General features: G+C 42.4%; 2 protein-coding genes across 3 annotated transcripts; both read left to right on the forward strand.

The window, feature by feature from the left end:
* Window positions 1-1,516: 1,516 nt before the first annotated feature.
* Window positions 1,517-6,889, forward strand: LOC122782840 (actin, alpha cardiac muscle 1). The gene is made up of 7 exons (XM_044047390.1): window positions 1,517-3,350; window positions 3,863-4,001; window positions 4,214-4,538; window positions 4,633-4,794; window positions 5,529-5,720; window positions 6,329-6,510; window positions 6,592-6,889. Exons 2-7 carry the CDS (start codon window positions 3,873-3,875, stop codon window positions 6,733-6,735), a joined length of 1,134 nt encoding a protein of 377 aa, XP_043903325.1. The 5' UTR covers window positions 1,517-3,350; window positions 3,863-3,872; the 3' UTR covers window positions 6,736-6,889.
* A 936-nt stretch (window positions 6,890-7,825) lies between these two features.
* Window positions 7,826-11,068, forward strand: gjd2b (gap junction protein delta 2b). Of its 2 annotated transcripts, none has more exons than XM_044047389.1 (2): window positions 7,826-8,318; window positions 9,089-11,068. In XM_044047389.1, exons 1-2 carry the CDS (start codon window positions 8,248-8,250, stop codon window positions 9,930-9,932), a joined length of 915 nt encoding a protein of 304 aa, XP_043903324.1. In that variant the 5' UTR covers window positions 7,826-8,247; the 3' UTR covers window positions 9,933-11,068. The 2 variants fall into 2 exon arrangements, with proteins under 2 accessions (XP_043903324.1, XP_043903323.1); XM_044047388.1 differs by having other exon boundaries at window positions 8,251-8,318; window positions 8,556-11,068.
* The last annotated feature ends 4,357 nt before the right edge of the window (window positions 11,069-15,425 follow it).

Below are 15,425 nucleotides of genomic sequence, written 5' to 3' on the forward strand. Positions count from 1 at the left end.
TTTTTTTAGGCAACGGGCCTTACAGCGAGAGAGAGAGAGAGAGAGAGACAGACAAGATTAGAGAGAGACAGACAGATTAGAGAGAGACAGAGAGAGAGGTAGCTGGTAGATTTTTCAGTGTGACTGAGATTGGTTGAGGTAAAAAACCCACCTCCTCGTGGCTGCAAACAGATCTACGAGGCGAGCAGCGAGGAAGAGAGGGAACAAGTGTCGTCCTCCACACTCAATCAACCACATTCTGCTCTGTAATCTCACGCACACGTGTGCATGCAAACACAAGAGGTGAAGTGGAAACACTGCTAAATGGCTAGGTAAGGAAATCTCAAGTGTTAAATCTCAGGTGTTAAATTGGACACTTCTTCTCCTGTGTCCACAAGAGCAAGAGCTTCTCCTGGCATGTGGTTTACTAATGAGGTGATTAGGGGACTTTTTTTTTTATGAAGTATAGAGTTGGAAAGTTTTGCAGTTTCAGTTTCATTTTAATGAGGTAAGAGTGAAAACACCACCAAGCTCCTCTCCACTGGGTTTTAGCAGCATTTCAAGAATTAAAAACACAGACATCAGTGTTTTACAAGCTGCTCTCACTCACTGTTCAGAATTTGAATCACAAACACATCCTTAGATTTGATATTCAACTTAATAAATGACAGTCCTTTGCAGGATTTTATATTTTGAATGAGCATTTGGAACTTGAAGATGAATAAATATGTAAAAATGCATACCATGGCATTTGTTTGAAAGGGCATTTTCCACCATTTGAATCCATTTTTGTGTTGTGTTTGCTAAACATTTTAGAATAAATCTATTATACACCTGTAAGTATTTACTCTCTAACTGTGATCATTTGGTCCGTTTGTAATTCTTATTTTGTCTGGCTCTTGTTTACAGATTTAAAAAAAAAAACACCAAAACATTTTAGGAGAGTGAGACTGGTTCACTGATACTGAATGAGCAGATGTATTCTTGTATTGTTATTGTAGTGCAGCCTCAGTGCTGGTGATCTGCGCTCCTGTAAAGAAACCAGCTAACTTACAGTAAGACTTAAACACGAGCCAACAGCTTGTCACTCAGTATTCAGAGCCTGGTCCAGAAAAGGGACACCCAGAGTTCACTGAGCAATATGCTTCATGTCTTCTCTCTGCTGTGACCTTTAAATGGCCCCCGACACTAGAACACAGATAAATCCGTCATGATGCAAAGAACAAAAGTGCTTTCAGACCATTTGTATTGAGCGAGCTTTTGATGAGCAGCTCAAACGCCGCGATGCAGCGTGGGGGACATTCCTGTATATGTGCACATTTATTGATTTAGGCACAAAACCTTGGCTGCATGAGGCAAATGACTTCCCCCTCAGGGTTGTTTAAAGGGTTTGTACTCTGTTTATGATGTGAAATTCCCATAGAAAATCAATATGTTTTTTGTTCGGGACACTTTTGTCCTTATTACCTTATCTCTGCTGCGGAGTAATGAGGCGGATCTCCTGAGGGGTTGCTAGCGGGGGCCATAATGATTTAGTCTCAATAGCAACAGCTAAAGTGAGAGGTGCACTATGGGACTTTGAGCAGCCTTCAAGTGTCTCTGTGTCTAATCCAGGCACTGGCATCAGCCTTTTCTTGGTCAACAAATGTTTTACTGTTTACAAATATAATTATATATGACCCACATTCTTCCCCTAACTGTGGTGGTCCTAGCGGAGAATAAACATAAAGATGTAATATGATGGCACAAGGTCAGTTTTTTTTCCCTCTGGATCATTTCGACATTTCCATTGCTGGACTCAGGTTATATGTAAAGATGCTGTTAAAATGTAATATAGACGCTCACATACTTCTTCCTCCCGCTGTATCTCAGGTCTCCACAGGTCGACTTAACTAAACTCGGGTCGTAAAACATTAGCATTCGCTGAATACTGGGGTAAAAGGATGTTCAAAGCAGACCGCAGCCCTCGCGTTCATTACATAAGACCAAAACAAAGAGTCACACTGCAGTGAAGGGTTAGGGCTCGGGGTCGGGTGACAGCAGCATATGATTCACGGCTCGCTGTGCCCTTTTGTCTTGTCCTTCTCGTGGTGGGACCGTCCACTGCTCTCAGCCAATGTTATTTTACCGCCTTCAGAGCTTTTTCTCTCTTTGTCTCTTCCAAGTAAACCGGCAATGTCGCTTCCCATGTCGACTCTGCTCAGTGCAGGAATGAAGAAGGAATGCGGCACTTGTCACAACAAGGGATGTTCCCTTTGCTTTATAGTTCAGATGTCGGGGAAAAAACAAATTCTATCAACATTGTGTGTGATTTACACTAAAGAATAGATTACCATGACTTTTAAAAATATAATAATTTAACTTTAGTGAACGGACCTTTGATAGTATATGTAGGCCAAAGTCGTTGTGCATTATGTGTTGGAAATCAAATTTCATCATTGAAAAACTGTTTTCCTGAGCTGTAACTACATTTTTTTGTTAGGATTTCGCTCGAACTGATCAATAAGTTAGAAAATACTGTATGCAAATGCCAAAAACCAAAAGAGCCTAAATTTTTTTATCTTTTGAAAACTATTAATTTGCAGACACAGCATGTTGCGTGGCCAGAACATCAATAACTTTAAAGAAAATCTCATTACAATAATGAAAACTCATTGATTTTATGGAAATAGCTTGCATTAATGCATCGGCAAACATATCTTCTCATCTGCCATATGGTGAGCCTAGAAACAAGCCACCATGTTACAACGGAATGTACAGGGTCTATATGAAATCGTAAAGACTTTTAGACTCTTCTGATTTGTTGAGACGAATCAGTTTTGTGGAGTTTGGAGTCAAACGGCTGCAGATGTGGAACACAGCTGTCTACTCATTTGGAACTGTAGAGCTCCATGTGTCCTGCCAGACTATGTATCATGAGACAATTATAGTTATCTAGATATTTATTAATTGTTAAAATGTGTTTTGTTTTTCAAGTAATTAGGAGAAAGACGTGTGTCTTTGTTTTAAATCTTATTCTATTGTTTGAGGTTATTTTCCTGATATCGATAGTCATTATCTTGGTATTACTCACCAGTATTCTGGTCATTTATTGACAGTTTAAAGGCAGCCTGTTATTGTCTCTTTGCTCTCTCTGCTGTCCTCCCTACATGGACAGCAGGCACACATGTCCACACGGGAGTTCCCTCTCCTTGTCATGCCATTCATGGAGTGGCTGTTGTCAACGGAGCAGTGGGATACCAAATATGGAGACGGGGTCTCACTGCTCAGCCCCATCTCTCATACACTTGTCTGGGTATAAATTGGAGCATCATGACAGTTCAGCACCCCCTGGTTCACACACTCAACATCCAAAGCCTGGTGCTGATCTGGTGAGTATCTACATGGGCTGCCTGAAGGAGGACTAAATAAGAGCCAAACAGTGGATTTATCTATCACAAAGGGATGGAAACAGGATTTTTAACCTGAATGAAAGTGACTTTCATCTTTCACTAACCAATATCATCATCATCTAACTGAAACGGATCATCTCACCATATTGGCCTGTGCTCCACTATTTTTTGTTTTTCATTTGTGGATGTGGGATATTGTTTTCACAGCATTAACGACAGTGACCTGCAGCCAAGACACTGTGAAAAACACTAATCCAATTATGAAGCAAACTTATTTTGTTCTTATTGTGTGAGCATACATTAACTCATCGCAATTCCCTGGATAGATTGGTCACAAAAAACGACCTTGTGTTTGTTGTTTATTGTGTCGGTCTGTGAGGACAGAACGATGTCTTCAATCACCCAGTTCAAACAAAACAGGGAGTTTTTCATGATTGGATCTAATAGTCCCACGGTGCGCGTGTGTGCACATGCGCCACCGTGTGTTACAGAGCTGATACCATGTGTGACGACGAGGAAACTACCGCGCTTGTGTGCGACAACGGCTCCGGCCTGGTGAAGGCTGGGTTCGCCGGAGATGACGCACCCCGCGCCGTGTTTCCTTCCATCGTGGGTCGCCCCCGTCACCAGGTAAAGTAAACTCTTTAAATCTTCCACAAAATATAAAGATAAATCTATGGCTTCGGGCGCATCGTCTGTGCGTAATTGCGCATGAGCGTTTACGCATCCGTTTTTGAACTGATCCCTGGACATCCACAAAGTTTACGTCTGGATGAACGAGTTATAATAATCCGCAGTTATCTGTCATCACATCATTGATACCTAGTCCTTGCTTTTATCAGGGCGTCATGGTCGGTATGGGCCAAAAAGACTCGTACGTCGGCGACGAGGCTCAGAGCAAAAGAGGCATCCTGACCCTGAAATACCCCATCGAGCACGGCATCATCACCAACTGGGACGACATGGAGAAGATTTGGCACCACTCGTTCTACAACGAGCTGCGCGTGGCTCCGGAGGAGCACCCCACTCTGCTGACAGAGGCTCCCCTCAACCCAAAGGCCAACAGAGAGAAGATGACCCAGATCATGTTTGAGACTTTCAACGTTCCCGCCATGTACGTGGCCATCCAAGCCGTGCTGTCTCTGTATGCGTCTGGACGCACCACAGGTATGATGACACCGTCACCACCAGGCGTCAGTGAGATTGTGTTACATGAGTTCATGCATGGAAGTGAATTACGTCTCTATGTATTTATCATTAGGTATCGTCCTGGATTCCGGCGATGGTGTGACCCACAACGTGCCCATCTATGAGGGTTACGCTCTTCCTCACGCCATCATGCGTCTGGATTTGGCCGGTCGGGACTTGACAGATTACCTCATGAAGATCCTGACCGAACGTGGCTACTCTTTTGTCACAACCGGTGAGTGAGGAGGACTGAGCGCGTCCACAGTGACACAGTAATAAAACAAAATGATAAACATCTCACAGAACAAACAACAACAACAACAAAACAGAAGTGTCTTGACATTCGAATCACCTAAAACTTTATAGAATAGTAATACGCGAACAATTTTGTAATATCGAAGAAATATTATACTAAAACCATCTAATTTCTAATGCAATATCCAGTTTGGTAATACAAATGCTAATATTGCAGTAAAGGGGAGATGATATCACAGTAATACCATGTTGCTTCCAAATTAACATCCAGGTAATAGCTTGGTAATGAGAATTACTGCAGGTTATACCTTCATTGTCTAACATCAAAGTTGTGAATCAAATTGATGAATCCTCCATTATGTCCAACACACATTTCCCCTGTTATTACCTGGCTATTACATAACTATTAAAATACAATGGTATATGAACCAATATAATATTCAGCTTCTATATCAGTCCGATACTGATCACGGAAAATTAAAAACACAAAATTATGTAAATATCATATACATTCTACATTATACACAGCCTCTAAAGACAGGTGTGACCATGTGACATCATGTGACCAGAGTGTGAGTTAGGAATGCACACTGTTCACAACAATCAAGCTATAATCCATATTATTATGATACAGTTATATTAAGTGTAACCATAAATGCCACCATGCGAATGAAGCACATTTGAGTAATTTTACGCAAACCTGATTCCTTCCAGCCGAGCGTGAGATCGTGCGTGACATCAAGGAGAAGCTGTGCTACGTGGCTCTGGACTTTGAGAACGAGATGGCCACCGCCGCTTCCTCCTCCTCCCTGGAGAAGAGCTACGAGCTGCCCGACGGTCAGGTCATCACCATCGGCAATGAGCGTTTCCGCTGCCCGGAGACCTTGTTCCAGCCGTCATTTATTGGTGCGTAAAGACGCAAATCCTAATTGTGGGGAAGAGGTTTTTTTTCCACCGCACTAAACGTATCCAGTAGGTTTAAGTGTATTTGGTTGAGAGTATTAGACTTTGAGCATGACATGGTTGTTGGTGCCAAACCTGGAGATCAGGATCTGGCATTTTCACAAGCAAACATCTGAATGGTTTCCAGAGAAGGGAAACGGTTATCTTGAAAATGTCTTGTTAATGCCAGATGAACATGACCTGACTGCTTTGAAATGACATAAAGGCAACAGTGGCTCGAGTAACCCTTCGTTACAACCCGAGTATGTAGAAGTGGTGGAACCTGGAGTGCATGGTTTACTTAAAATAGAGAGTGTTTATCGCTCACATTAGCGGTTGGCTGCCAAGGCAATATCGTTAAGTGGAGGTCACAGTTCATCCACCTCATATTCACCACTTCATAACCGATAAATAGACATGAGTCATTTAAAGCATGGGCTCGTTGTTGACGTTTTGCGCCGCGGAGAGCGCAACTGCTGCGGGAGCTGTCCGTTTCAGCACCTGTTGGCGCAGCTGGCGGCGGCAGTGAGGACTCGGTGAGCCTCACTGACTTGGCCTCTGTTTTTGCACAGGCATGGAGTCTGCAGGCATTCACGAAACCACTTACAACAGCATCATGAAGTGCGACATTGACATCCGCAAGGACCTGTACGCCAACAACGTCATGTCAGGCGGCACCACCATGTACCCCGGTATTGCTGACCGCATGCAGAAAGAGATCACCGCTCTGGCCCCCAGCACCATGAAGATTAAGGTAACTTTGACTCACTATTTAATTACTGTAACCGTCAGAGGTCCACAGTTAATTAACATATTGTATGTGTTTGTGTCTTAGATCATCGCACCCCCGGAGAGGAAATACTCGGTATGGATCGGCGGCTCCATTCTCGCCTCTCTGTCCACCTTTCAGCAAATGTGGATCAGCAAACAGGAGTATGACGAGGCTGGACCCTCCATCGTCCACAGGAAGTGCTTCTAAGCACCAGAATGACTCTCTCTCCTCACTCTCCTGTCACCGCTGCTCCCTTCTGTGCCAAATTCCCATTTTTTTTCTATTCGTACACACCGTCGTCAAATATTTGTTTACGCTTAAATGTATAGGTTTATAAATAAATGACAATCGGGACATCCAACACGTCTGTCTTGATTTCCTTCTCAAACTCCCGTCCTCCCTCATAGTTAAAGGTTATGAACGATTTTGAATTAGAGAATATTACAGTGAGTGGAGATGAGAAGCCGTGCACCTCAGGAGAAATTAACCGCACAAAATCATGGAAGGAAAACACTACGCTGCTGTCACGTGACCACTAATCCCCGTTTCCTGGTTTCACATAATGTCAAACCACACAGTGTAACCCAACGTCAGTGTACATACACAATGCAACGCCATAAATTGATCAAATCTCAGGGTAATATTCAGGGCGGGGTTACATTTTGTTTCTATTTTTAAACCTCCACACACACACACACAGAGCGAGAGAGAGAGAAAGAAAGAGAGAGAGAGAGAGCAGGCAAGCAGGCTGCCTTGTAAAGCGATTAGCAACTCGCATGGTACTTTCACTCTGTCACTGTATACAGAGCATCATCTTTGCTCGAGGTGGAAACAACAGCTCTGGCAGGCGGGCCTGCAGCCTGCAGCCTGCAACATGGTGACGGAAACCCACCAGGCCATCCGCTCCAAGAAAGGGAGATTTGGTGATTTTTTTTTTACATGTATATAAATCTGTATAATCCAGTGATTATATATGTTTCATTATAACTCCCGTCTCCATATAAATAAGTCTAACTCACTTGCAAACAAAGGGAACCACACTGACCCTGTGCTCAGGACACGGCATGTAGGCTGTTCCTAAATGTAGCGCATCATGTAATTCAGATGCTTAGTGAGTCGAGTGTCACTTCAGGTTAGATCTCTTATAAGAGTCTGGACGCAGTGTCCACTGAATGGCGCACGCTTTACACCAAAAACCAGAAGCACTGGTTCTCCTGGCTGCGCTCCATCGACCTGTCTGTGCGCCTGTGACGTATGGGGAGGGGGGAGGGGGGGAGACTACTTAAAGGCGGATTAACGCTGGGAAGACATTAAATCCAACCTCCCTCCATCCAACAGCAGCGCGCAGCCCATCAACCTGATCTGAAGATCGAAAATAGGAGGGCTTACGGTAATCAGCCCTTCAGACTCCCATGACAAGGAAGAGTGTGGCAACGTCGTGGGCGCGCTCATCGTGGCACACACAGCAGGACGTTCAGCGGCGCTGCGCGCTCAGAACATAACCAAACAGAGAGCGCGCAGAGACACGGAGAGAAGCGGGAACGGCAGCAGCAGCATCCCGTGACGGATGCATTTTTTTATCTAAAACCGGACTCTTTGAAGATTGACAGAAGAACAAGAGGCAGAGAGAAGCGGGAAAGAACGGGAAATAACGCGCCTTTTTTTGGAGGGATTTGAACAGAGTGCCGTTGTGCCCTAGTCTTCTCCGGATGCTCAGAAATGGGGGAATGGACTATACTAGAGAGGCTCCTGGAGGCTGCTGTTCAGCAGCACTCTACTATGATAGGAAGGTAAGATGATCAGCAGAAACCAAGAACAACAGAAGAATCGCAGCAGCCTCCAGGATCGTCTTTAGCATGGTCCCTAGTCCCCCGTTTCTGTCTTGTGACTCCAGGATCGTCTTTAGCATGGTGCCTAATCCTTCGTGGTGTCTGTGTTGTGGATTTTTTCTGTCTTGTTTCACAGAATCCCTGTTTTTGTCGAGACAGCTAAGTAGAACCATCTGTCTCCTTTTTTCTCCCATGCAGAACCTGGGAAGACGCTGCTGAAGTGTAAACGAAAACTACACTAAAATCCATGTGTCATTTCATGTCTTCATTCATTGTCCATTTGGTGTTTGGTGGTGAGTTTGAGTGGTGGTTGTGCAGCCACGGGTGGCAAAGAAAGAGATTGAGCGAGAGTCGGCGTTCTCACCTTTTTTTCATTATACGCTCGCACAGGTGCAATCAAAGCAACGCCGATTGCTAATGCATGTCATTACATCCATTAAATTATACACAACACATTTAAAAAAAAAAAAAAAGAAAACACAAAACCACCGGCATATTCATGACAAAAGAACCACATTTTGTGGCGGGACGCACATTCTGTGGCATCCTGTGAAGAGCGTCCGGTTTCAGCACTGGACAGCTCCCCAAATCCCGCACAACACAATTGGACTGAGCGCGTCAGCCTCCGAGGCAGCGGCGCACACCTCAAACCACATCCTCTGTTATCAGTTATTTACACGTATTTTCACATGTGTTTGTTTGTGTCCTTGCTTCTTCTGCTTCTTTTGTAGGATCCTACTAACAGTGGTGGTCATCTTCCGGATTCTAATCGTAGCAATAGTTGGCGAGACTGTCTATGATGACGAGCAGACCATGTTTGTTTGTAACACCTTACAACCGGGCTGCAACCAGGCGTGCTATGACAAGGCGTTCCCCATTTCACACATCAGATATTGGGTTTTTCAGATCATCATGGTGTGCACGCCGAGCCTCTGCTTCATCACATACTCGGTGCACCAGTCGGCCAAGCAGAAGGAGCGGCGCTACTCGACAGTGTATCTGACGCTAGATAAGGATCAAGACTCCCTGAAGCGAGACGAGAGCAAAAAGATAAAGAACACCATTGTTAATGGAGTACTTCAAAACACGGAGAACTCCACCAAAGAAGCCGAGCCGGACTGTTTAGAAGTCAAAGAGATCCCTAATTCAGCCATGAGAACTACAAAGTCCAAAATGAGGCGACAGGAGGGCATCTCCAGGTTTTACATCATCCAGGTGGTTTTCAGAAACGCGCTGGAGATTGGCTTTTTGGTGGGCCAGTATTTCTTGTACGGATTCAACGTCCCGTCGGTGTACGAGTGTGACCGCTACCCCTGCATCAAAGATGTCGAGTGCTACGTCTCCAGACCCACGGAGAAGACCGTGTTCCTGGTCTTCATGTTCGCGGTCAGTGGCTTTTGTGTGGTGCTGAACCTGGCAGAACTCAATCACTTGGGCTGGAGGAAAATCAAAACGGCCGTGCGAGGCGTGCAGGCTCGACGGAAGTCCATTTATGAGATCAGAAACAAGGACTTGCCGAGGATGAGTGTGCCTAATTTTGGACGCACTCAGTCCAGTGACTCTGCTTATGTGTAACAAACACCCGGGGTGAAGGGTGTGAAAAAAATAAACATGTAAAAAGGGGGGGGGGAAGCATATGATGGACATGATGGACAGCTCCGCACGCCTAATTCGTGTCATGACTTAAAGAGTGGGCAGATTTTTTTTTTTTTTTGATTTTTTTAATTTTAATTTATTGGTCTTTTAAGGATTTCATGGCAAGCGTGGGAGTACACGTGTGTTTCCTTATGTATTATTGCACTGATGCAACTTTTTAGTAGCGTTTATACTCTGTATAAGATGCGACAAATGAAGAAGAAGACCGTGTTAACGTGTTCACATATTTACTCTGTGTGGGCTGTTCTGCTGTGGGCTACTTGAAGAGAGTAAAAAATGCAAAAATTGCACTAAAGGGTGAACAGTGCTGGGAGAGCCTGACCTTATCCAAAACGTGCTTCTAACCTGACGGTGTTTGCTTTTCCACCTGTTTCTGGCACCAACCTAATTAAATGGCACCATACACACACAAGGAGGTGGTTCAAGGAGAACTCTATCATCCAGATTTATATATATATATGCATATCTATATATAAATCCTTACTGACTATGGTTCCACCAGTGTAATTCATGTTTTTTCTTTTTCTTTGTTGCCTGTGTTGCACCACTGACCTTAACATATGTAACCATTCCATTGCTTTATAGCTGACTTGCAAAACAGTATCTGGTGAATTTGCTGCAAACGCTAACGTCTGTGACTTCCTTAATTTATAACACACACCAAAGCGCCCACTGCTTTTATTTGTGAAGTGTTTTCTTGCTATTGTGTAATCAAGTGCCATACTTGTAGATAAACATAATATATATGTATACATATAAATATATAAATATATAATAATCATCATGAAAGCTGATTCCCTGCTTGGATTATGCTAAATGCCGCCCAATTGTTTTTCTCTTTTTTTTTTTTTTTTTTTTTTAATTTGCTTTAAATGTATTTGTTGTGATTTAAATGAGAGATTGAAAAAAAAACAAAAAAACAAGAAAAAAACCCCAGCTACAGTTCTCTCTGTTTCATTTTGCAAATGACTGGAAAAAGAAATGAAGTGCTAGTCTTTTTTTATATACAAGAAGGAAATGACTCTCCCCAATCAAAGCTGATCAAAACAGAAAAATAGCACAAATTGACATTTTTATCAAGACTGGGCAATAAAAAAAAAAAAAATCTGCTCTGGTGCTACAGTTTTTCATAGAATGGTTTTAAATGTAACCGAAACAGAAAAAAAAAATAAAACATCCTTTTTTTTCTGTGTAAAAATAAAAGTGGGATTCATGTACACCAGAAACGTGTGAGGTGCAGTACTTTGGATCTGCTTCTCCGGCTTGTGCTGACTGACTTATCATCACACAGATACACTGTATATATAAATATATATCCAGTGGAAATTTTGCCTTGGTGCAGTGAAGATCTTGGCCCCACCCACTCTGAATTAAAAAAAAAAGAAAAAAAGAAACCTACTGCAGGACACACCTTGTACAGGATCTCATCACTCTGCAATGTGTTGCAATCCTGATCCTGCCTCCATGAGACACATCAATACTTATGCACCATAACTGAGTGACCTGAGGGAACACTTAGTCTATATATGGTTTATGCATCAAACCCTCATGCAGCCCACAGCTCTGAGAGTGAGCTTCACATCCAACGGGTCTCACTACAGACTTAGTTTGTGACTTTTAATCATGATTCTGAAAAGTGTCCCACTCCTCCGTCCTCCATGTCTTTGAGATGGAGATGACTTTTCTTGAAGGTCAGAAAGACAACAAACGTGTAGAAGGTGCAGAAAAATATGGCCACAGCGTGAGGGAGAGAGAGAGAGAGCGAGGGAGAGAGAGGGAGAGACAGAGGCCACTAGAAATGAAATACCCCGAAAGATAAAAATGAGATATTAGCAGCTGACCATTGCAGGTGATCTGGGAAGGGTTTGGTCTGTGCCAGGATGACTCTGCAAAGCCAGGAGAAATCGAAGAGCAGCAGCACCGGGCGCATCCATCTCCAACTCAGCAGGGACCCAAGATTTCTCCCTAAGTCATGAACTTGAAAAAAGGAAAACAGAAGAAAGAGAAACCATCTGTCAGCTTCTCTCCAGTGCACTGCAGTGAGCACGCCTTTGTGCATCTTTGTCTTGCTCTCCTTTTTCTCTCTTGCTCATCCCTTGTCGCTTGTTTCTCAGGCTCCATATATACAAAACCCTTCTGCAGATAAGAAAATATCTTAATATCTACTATATATTTACAATTCAGTGATTTAATTTGTTGGCACTTTGGTAGTTTTATTTTCATTCAACGTATGACTGGCATCATTATTGGAGTAGATCCCAACGTAATTATACTGTATATGCAATACTGTGATCATGCACGGACATCATGAGTGAGCAGAGATTGCACTGTACCTGTGAGTCTGCGTTTTACATTCTAGTCATGACAGTGAGGTTACAGGCCACACGGAGAGCACAGGTGGTTCAGATTTAAGACAATGTCGATTCACTGTACATAGAGGAATAGAGATAGAACACACCAAGGCTGCACACAAGCTTGTTGAAAAATAGTCAGAAACATGACAGTACACCTCGAGTTACTGCAGGTGCACAGGTTGAAGACAGGGATCTACAGACGCTCTCTAATATGAGTCAACAAAGACAAAGAGACATCCTTATACTGCAGGAGAGCATGTGCTGTGGGAGAGAGTGGTTCTCTCGTGACAAACAGCTTTTTGATGAGAAGCGAAGGCCCTTTTCGTCATTATTCAACCTTCCCTTTAAAAGAGAAAAGTGGAAAAGCTATGCAGATTAAATTGTCGGGGTGTTCTTAACCAATTAATTTATTTTATTTTGAAAGAATTCTAATTCCTCCTGTGACAAGTGAAATATAACTGTACATGTGTGCTCCATGTAATGAATTAGTCACGACAGACAGATCACAAAGAGTTTAGCTGTGTGGATTCCTCTGTTTGCACCAGAATCAGCTGAGCAACATTTATTTTGAGTCGACGTCTGGCTAGTGAAGGTTCAAAGAGACTGCATAGTATTTTATGTCTGTACCTTAGGCCACAGTACAGTTATACCTTTTAACATTTTTATCTAAAGCACAGTACTATAAAAAGTCTGTGTAAATGTTAAACATTTTCTCACTTATGAGAATGATGAGCCTGGGTCTGTATTATGCTTACACAGACATTTATATTTCGCATTATTATTATTTATTGAGCTCCAGGTCTGAATCTGAGTGGATGAGACGATGTTTTTTTCAGTTTGGATAAACAGATCCACTTATTCCTCATTTGTTTTTTTCATGAGAACGAGACAGGGAAGTGACTTTAAAATGATATGGATATTTTACGCACTATTTTCTTATTTTACATCAATATCATCCTCTTTCTCAAAAGATTGTATGTTTTATTAAAATGACAAACTTGAATAGAAATAAAACTAATAAAGAGAATAAAAATAGAGTAAATCCCTTCAGTAAACACTCCCGGTTTCTTTGAGCGTGCTCCGCTCTGAGGCCTTTTCAGAAAATGTGAGAGATTAAAGCAGACAATTCACCTGGGAGTAAATCTTGTGACCACGACTGCCCTCAAACAAGCATGTCCTCTCATTTCTCCCCCTCAAAGAGAAATCTGGCTGCAGGATAGACATGCTTTAACTTTGCCTTTTGTGCAGATTACTGCATGAAAGACGGGGAGCAAACAGTGAATGCAGGTCTTTTTGATCCGCTCAAGCAGAGGCAATGAAATTAGCGTTGTTACCGCAGCATATGAGCACGGCAAGGCATGGCATAGGAAGATATGGCAGAAACAAACTACACTTGATGTTTGCATCCATGCAAAGGGAAGCCGCAGTAACACATTTACACTGTTTCTAACTTTCCCTCTGCCATGGGGAGCAAAGGCTCAGTTCTCCTGCCACAATCATTCCCCTCCCTCCTCACTGCTTTACTTTGTAGCTATTCACAGAATCAAAACACCAAACTTTAATTTTGTGATATGTCCTTTGTTTTTTTTTGTCTTTAAACTTATTTTAATGCAATCTTCAAAATACAAGGACAAAAGGATGGAGAGTGTTTGCCACAGTCTGAACAGAGGGATTTGTTTGGCTGGCTGGTTTGGTTGATGGTGGGATAATATTGGTGGAAAATAAGCGCAGACAAAATATACCTGACAGCAGATTAATTTCTCATCCATTTTTGATGTGACCTTGGGATTAAGAACATTAGCGGATTATACACAGATTTGCCCACCAGAGGTTCATAGTGGGACAGGCAGCACCTGTGTGAGGACACAATGCACCCAAATACAAAAGTGATGTTGTCCCACTTTGTTTAGGTCAGGTGAAACTCAAAGTAGACAAATACAACTTTAAGACAGAAACCAGATAACTTTTCTCATTTGCATTTTACTATATAGGATGCAAACCTATAGGAAACAGCAACTTTTTGCAATACTGCACCAACTTTCTCTGGCGAGGTTGTTTGTCATTAATGCAAAGCAGACAGTGCCAGGTCACACTGCAGCAAAAACAAGCCCCAAACAGCTTCCTGCTTATCACATCTTTAATTTTCCTTCAGGTGACAGCTCAATCTGACACATATTGCTTTGTTCTAACTTTCTACACTCACACACCTCCTCTACATTTCCTAATAGCTTGTACTACACGAAATACATCGACCCTGATAAATGTTTAGGTTCCGCGCCATTACACAGCCAATAAAAATCAGTGACTGGCAAGTCTTGAGTCGGACACAAAGGTGTTTGCCAAGGCAGCTGAACTTGCTGTGGGAGGCATGAAATAGCAAGTGCTCAGAAAGATGGAAGACAGAGTGGTATAGAGAAATTAATTTAAAACTACCCACAATAAAATGCAATCACACACAGAGAGGGATATGAATCACTATATGTATATATTACAGAGGCACATGGGGATAGAAGATAATCTTGTTAGATGCGTGGCAGCAGAATAAAATCACCACCTTTTAGCTTGTCTTCTTTGCTGCCAGAAGAGGAATCTGCTATTAGAAAACTTTAATGAAATGCAAACAAAGAGAAAAGAGAGGACAGGAACTTATACAAGTTTAGTATGTCTACCAAAATCGCACCAATATGTTATAGTTTAGTATGTTGTCCAAAATCATCAAAAGTCATAGTTTAGAATGTCGTCAAAAATTACTCAAAAAACGTCAAAGTATAGTATGTCGTCCAAAATTAGTCAAAAACATCAAAGTATAGTATGTCGTCCAAAATGAGTCAAAAATGTCATAGTATAGTATGTCGTCCAAAATCACCAAAAAAAGTCATAGTATAGTATGTCGTCCAAAATGACTCAAAAATGTTATAGTATAGTATATCGTCCCAAATGACTCAAAAATGTTATAGTATAGTATATCGTCCAAAATCACTCAAAATTGTCATAGTATAGTATGTCGTCCAAAATGAGTCAAAAAAGTCAGAGTATAGTATGTCGTCCAAAATCACCA

The sequence above is a fragment of the Solea senegalensis genome, linkage group LG16 (assembly GCF_019176455.1).
Source record: "Solea senegalensis isolate Sse05_10M linkage group LG16, IFAPA_SoseM_1, whole genome shotgun sequence".
NCBI lineage: Eukaryota > Metazoa > Chordata > Actinopteri > Pleuronectiformes > Soleidae > Solea > Solea senegalensis.

Bases quoted from the DNA above. Each gene is read 5' to 3' on its own strand.
- gjd2b (XM_044047388.1), top strand. From the start codon at position 8,775: ATGCATGTCATTACATCCATTAAATTATACACAACACATTTAAAAAAA.
- LOC122782840 (XM_044047390.1), top strand. From the start codon at position 3,873: ATGTGTGACGACGAGGAAACTACCGCGCTTGTGTGCGACAACGGCTCC. The intron at 4,002-4,213 runs GTAAAGTAAACT...TGCTTTTATCAG, and splicing joins TGGGTCGCCCCCGTCACCAG to GGCGTCATGGTCGGTATGGG. The intron at 5,721-6,328 runs GTGCGTAAAGAC...GTTTTTGCACAG, and splicing joins GTTCCAGCCGTCATTTATTG to GCATGGAGTCTGCAGGCATT.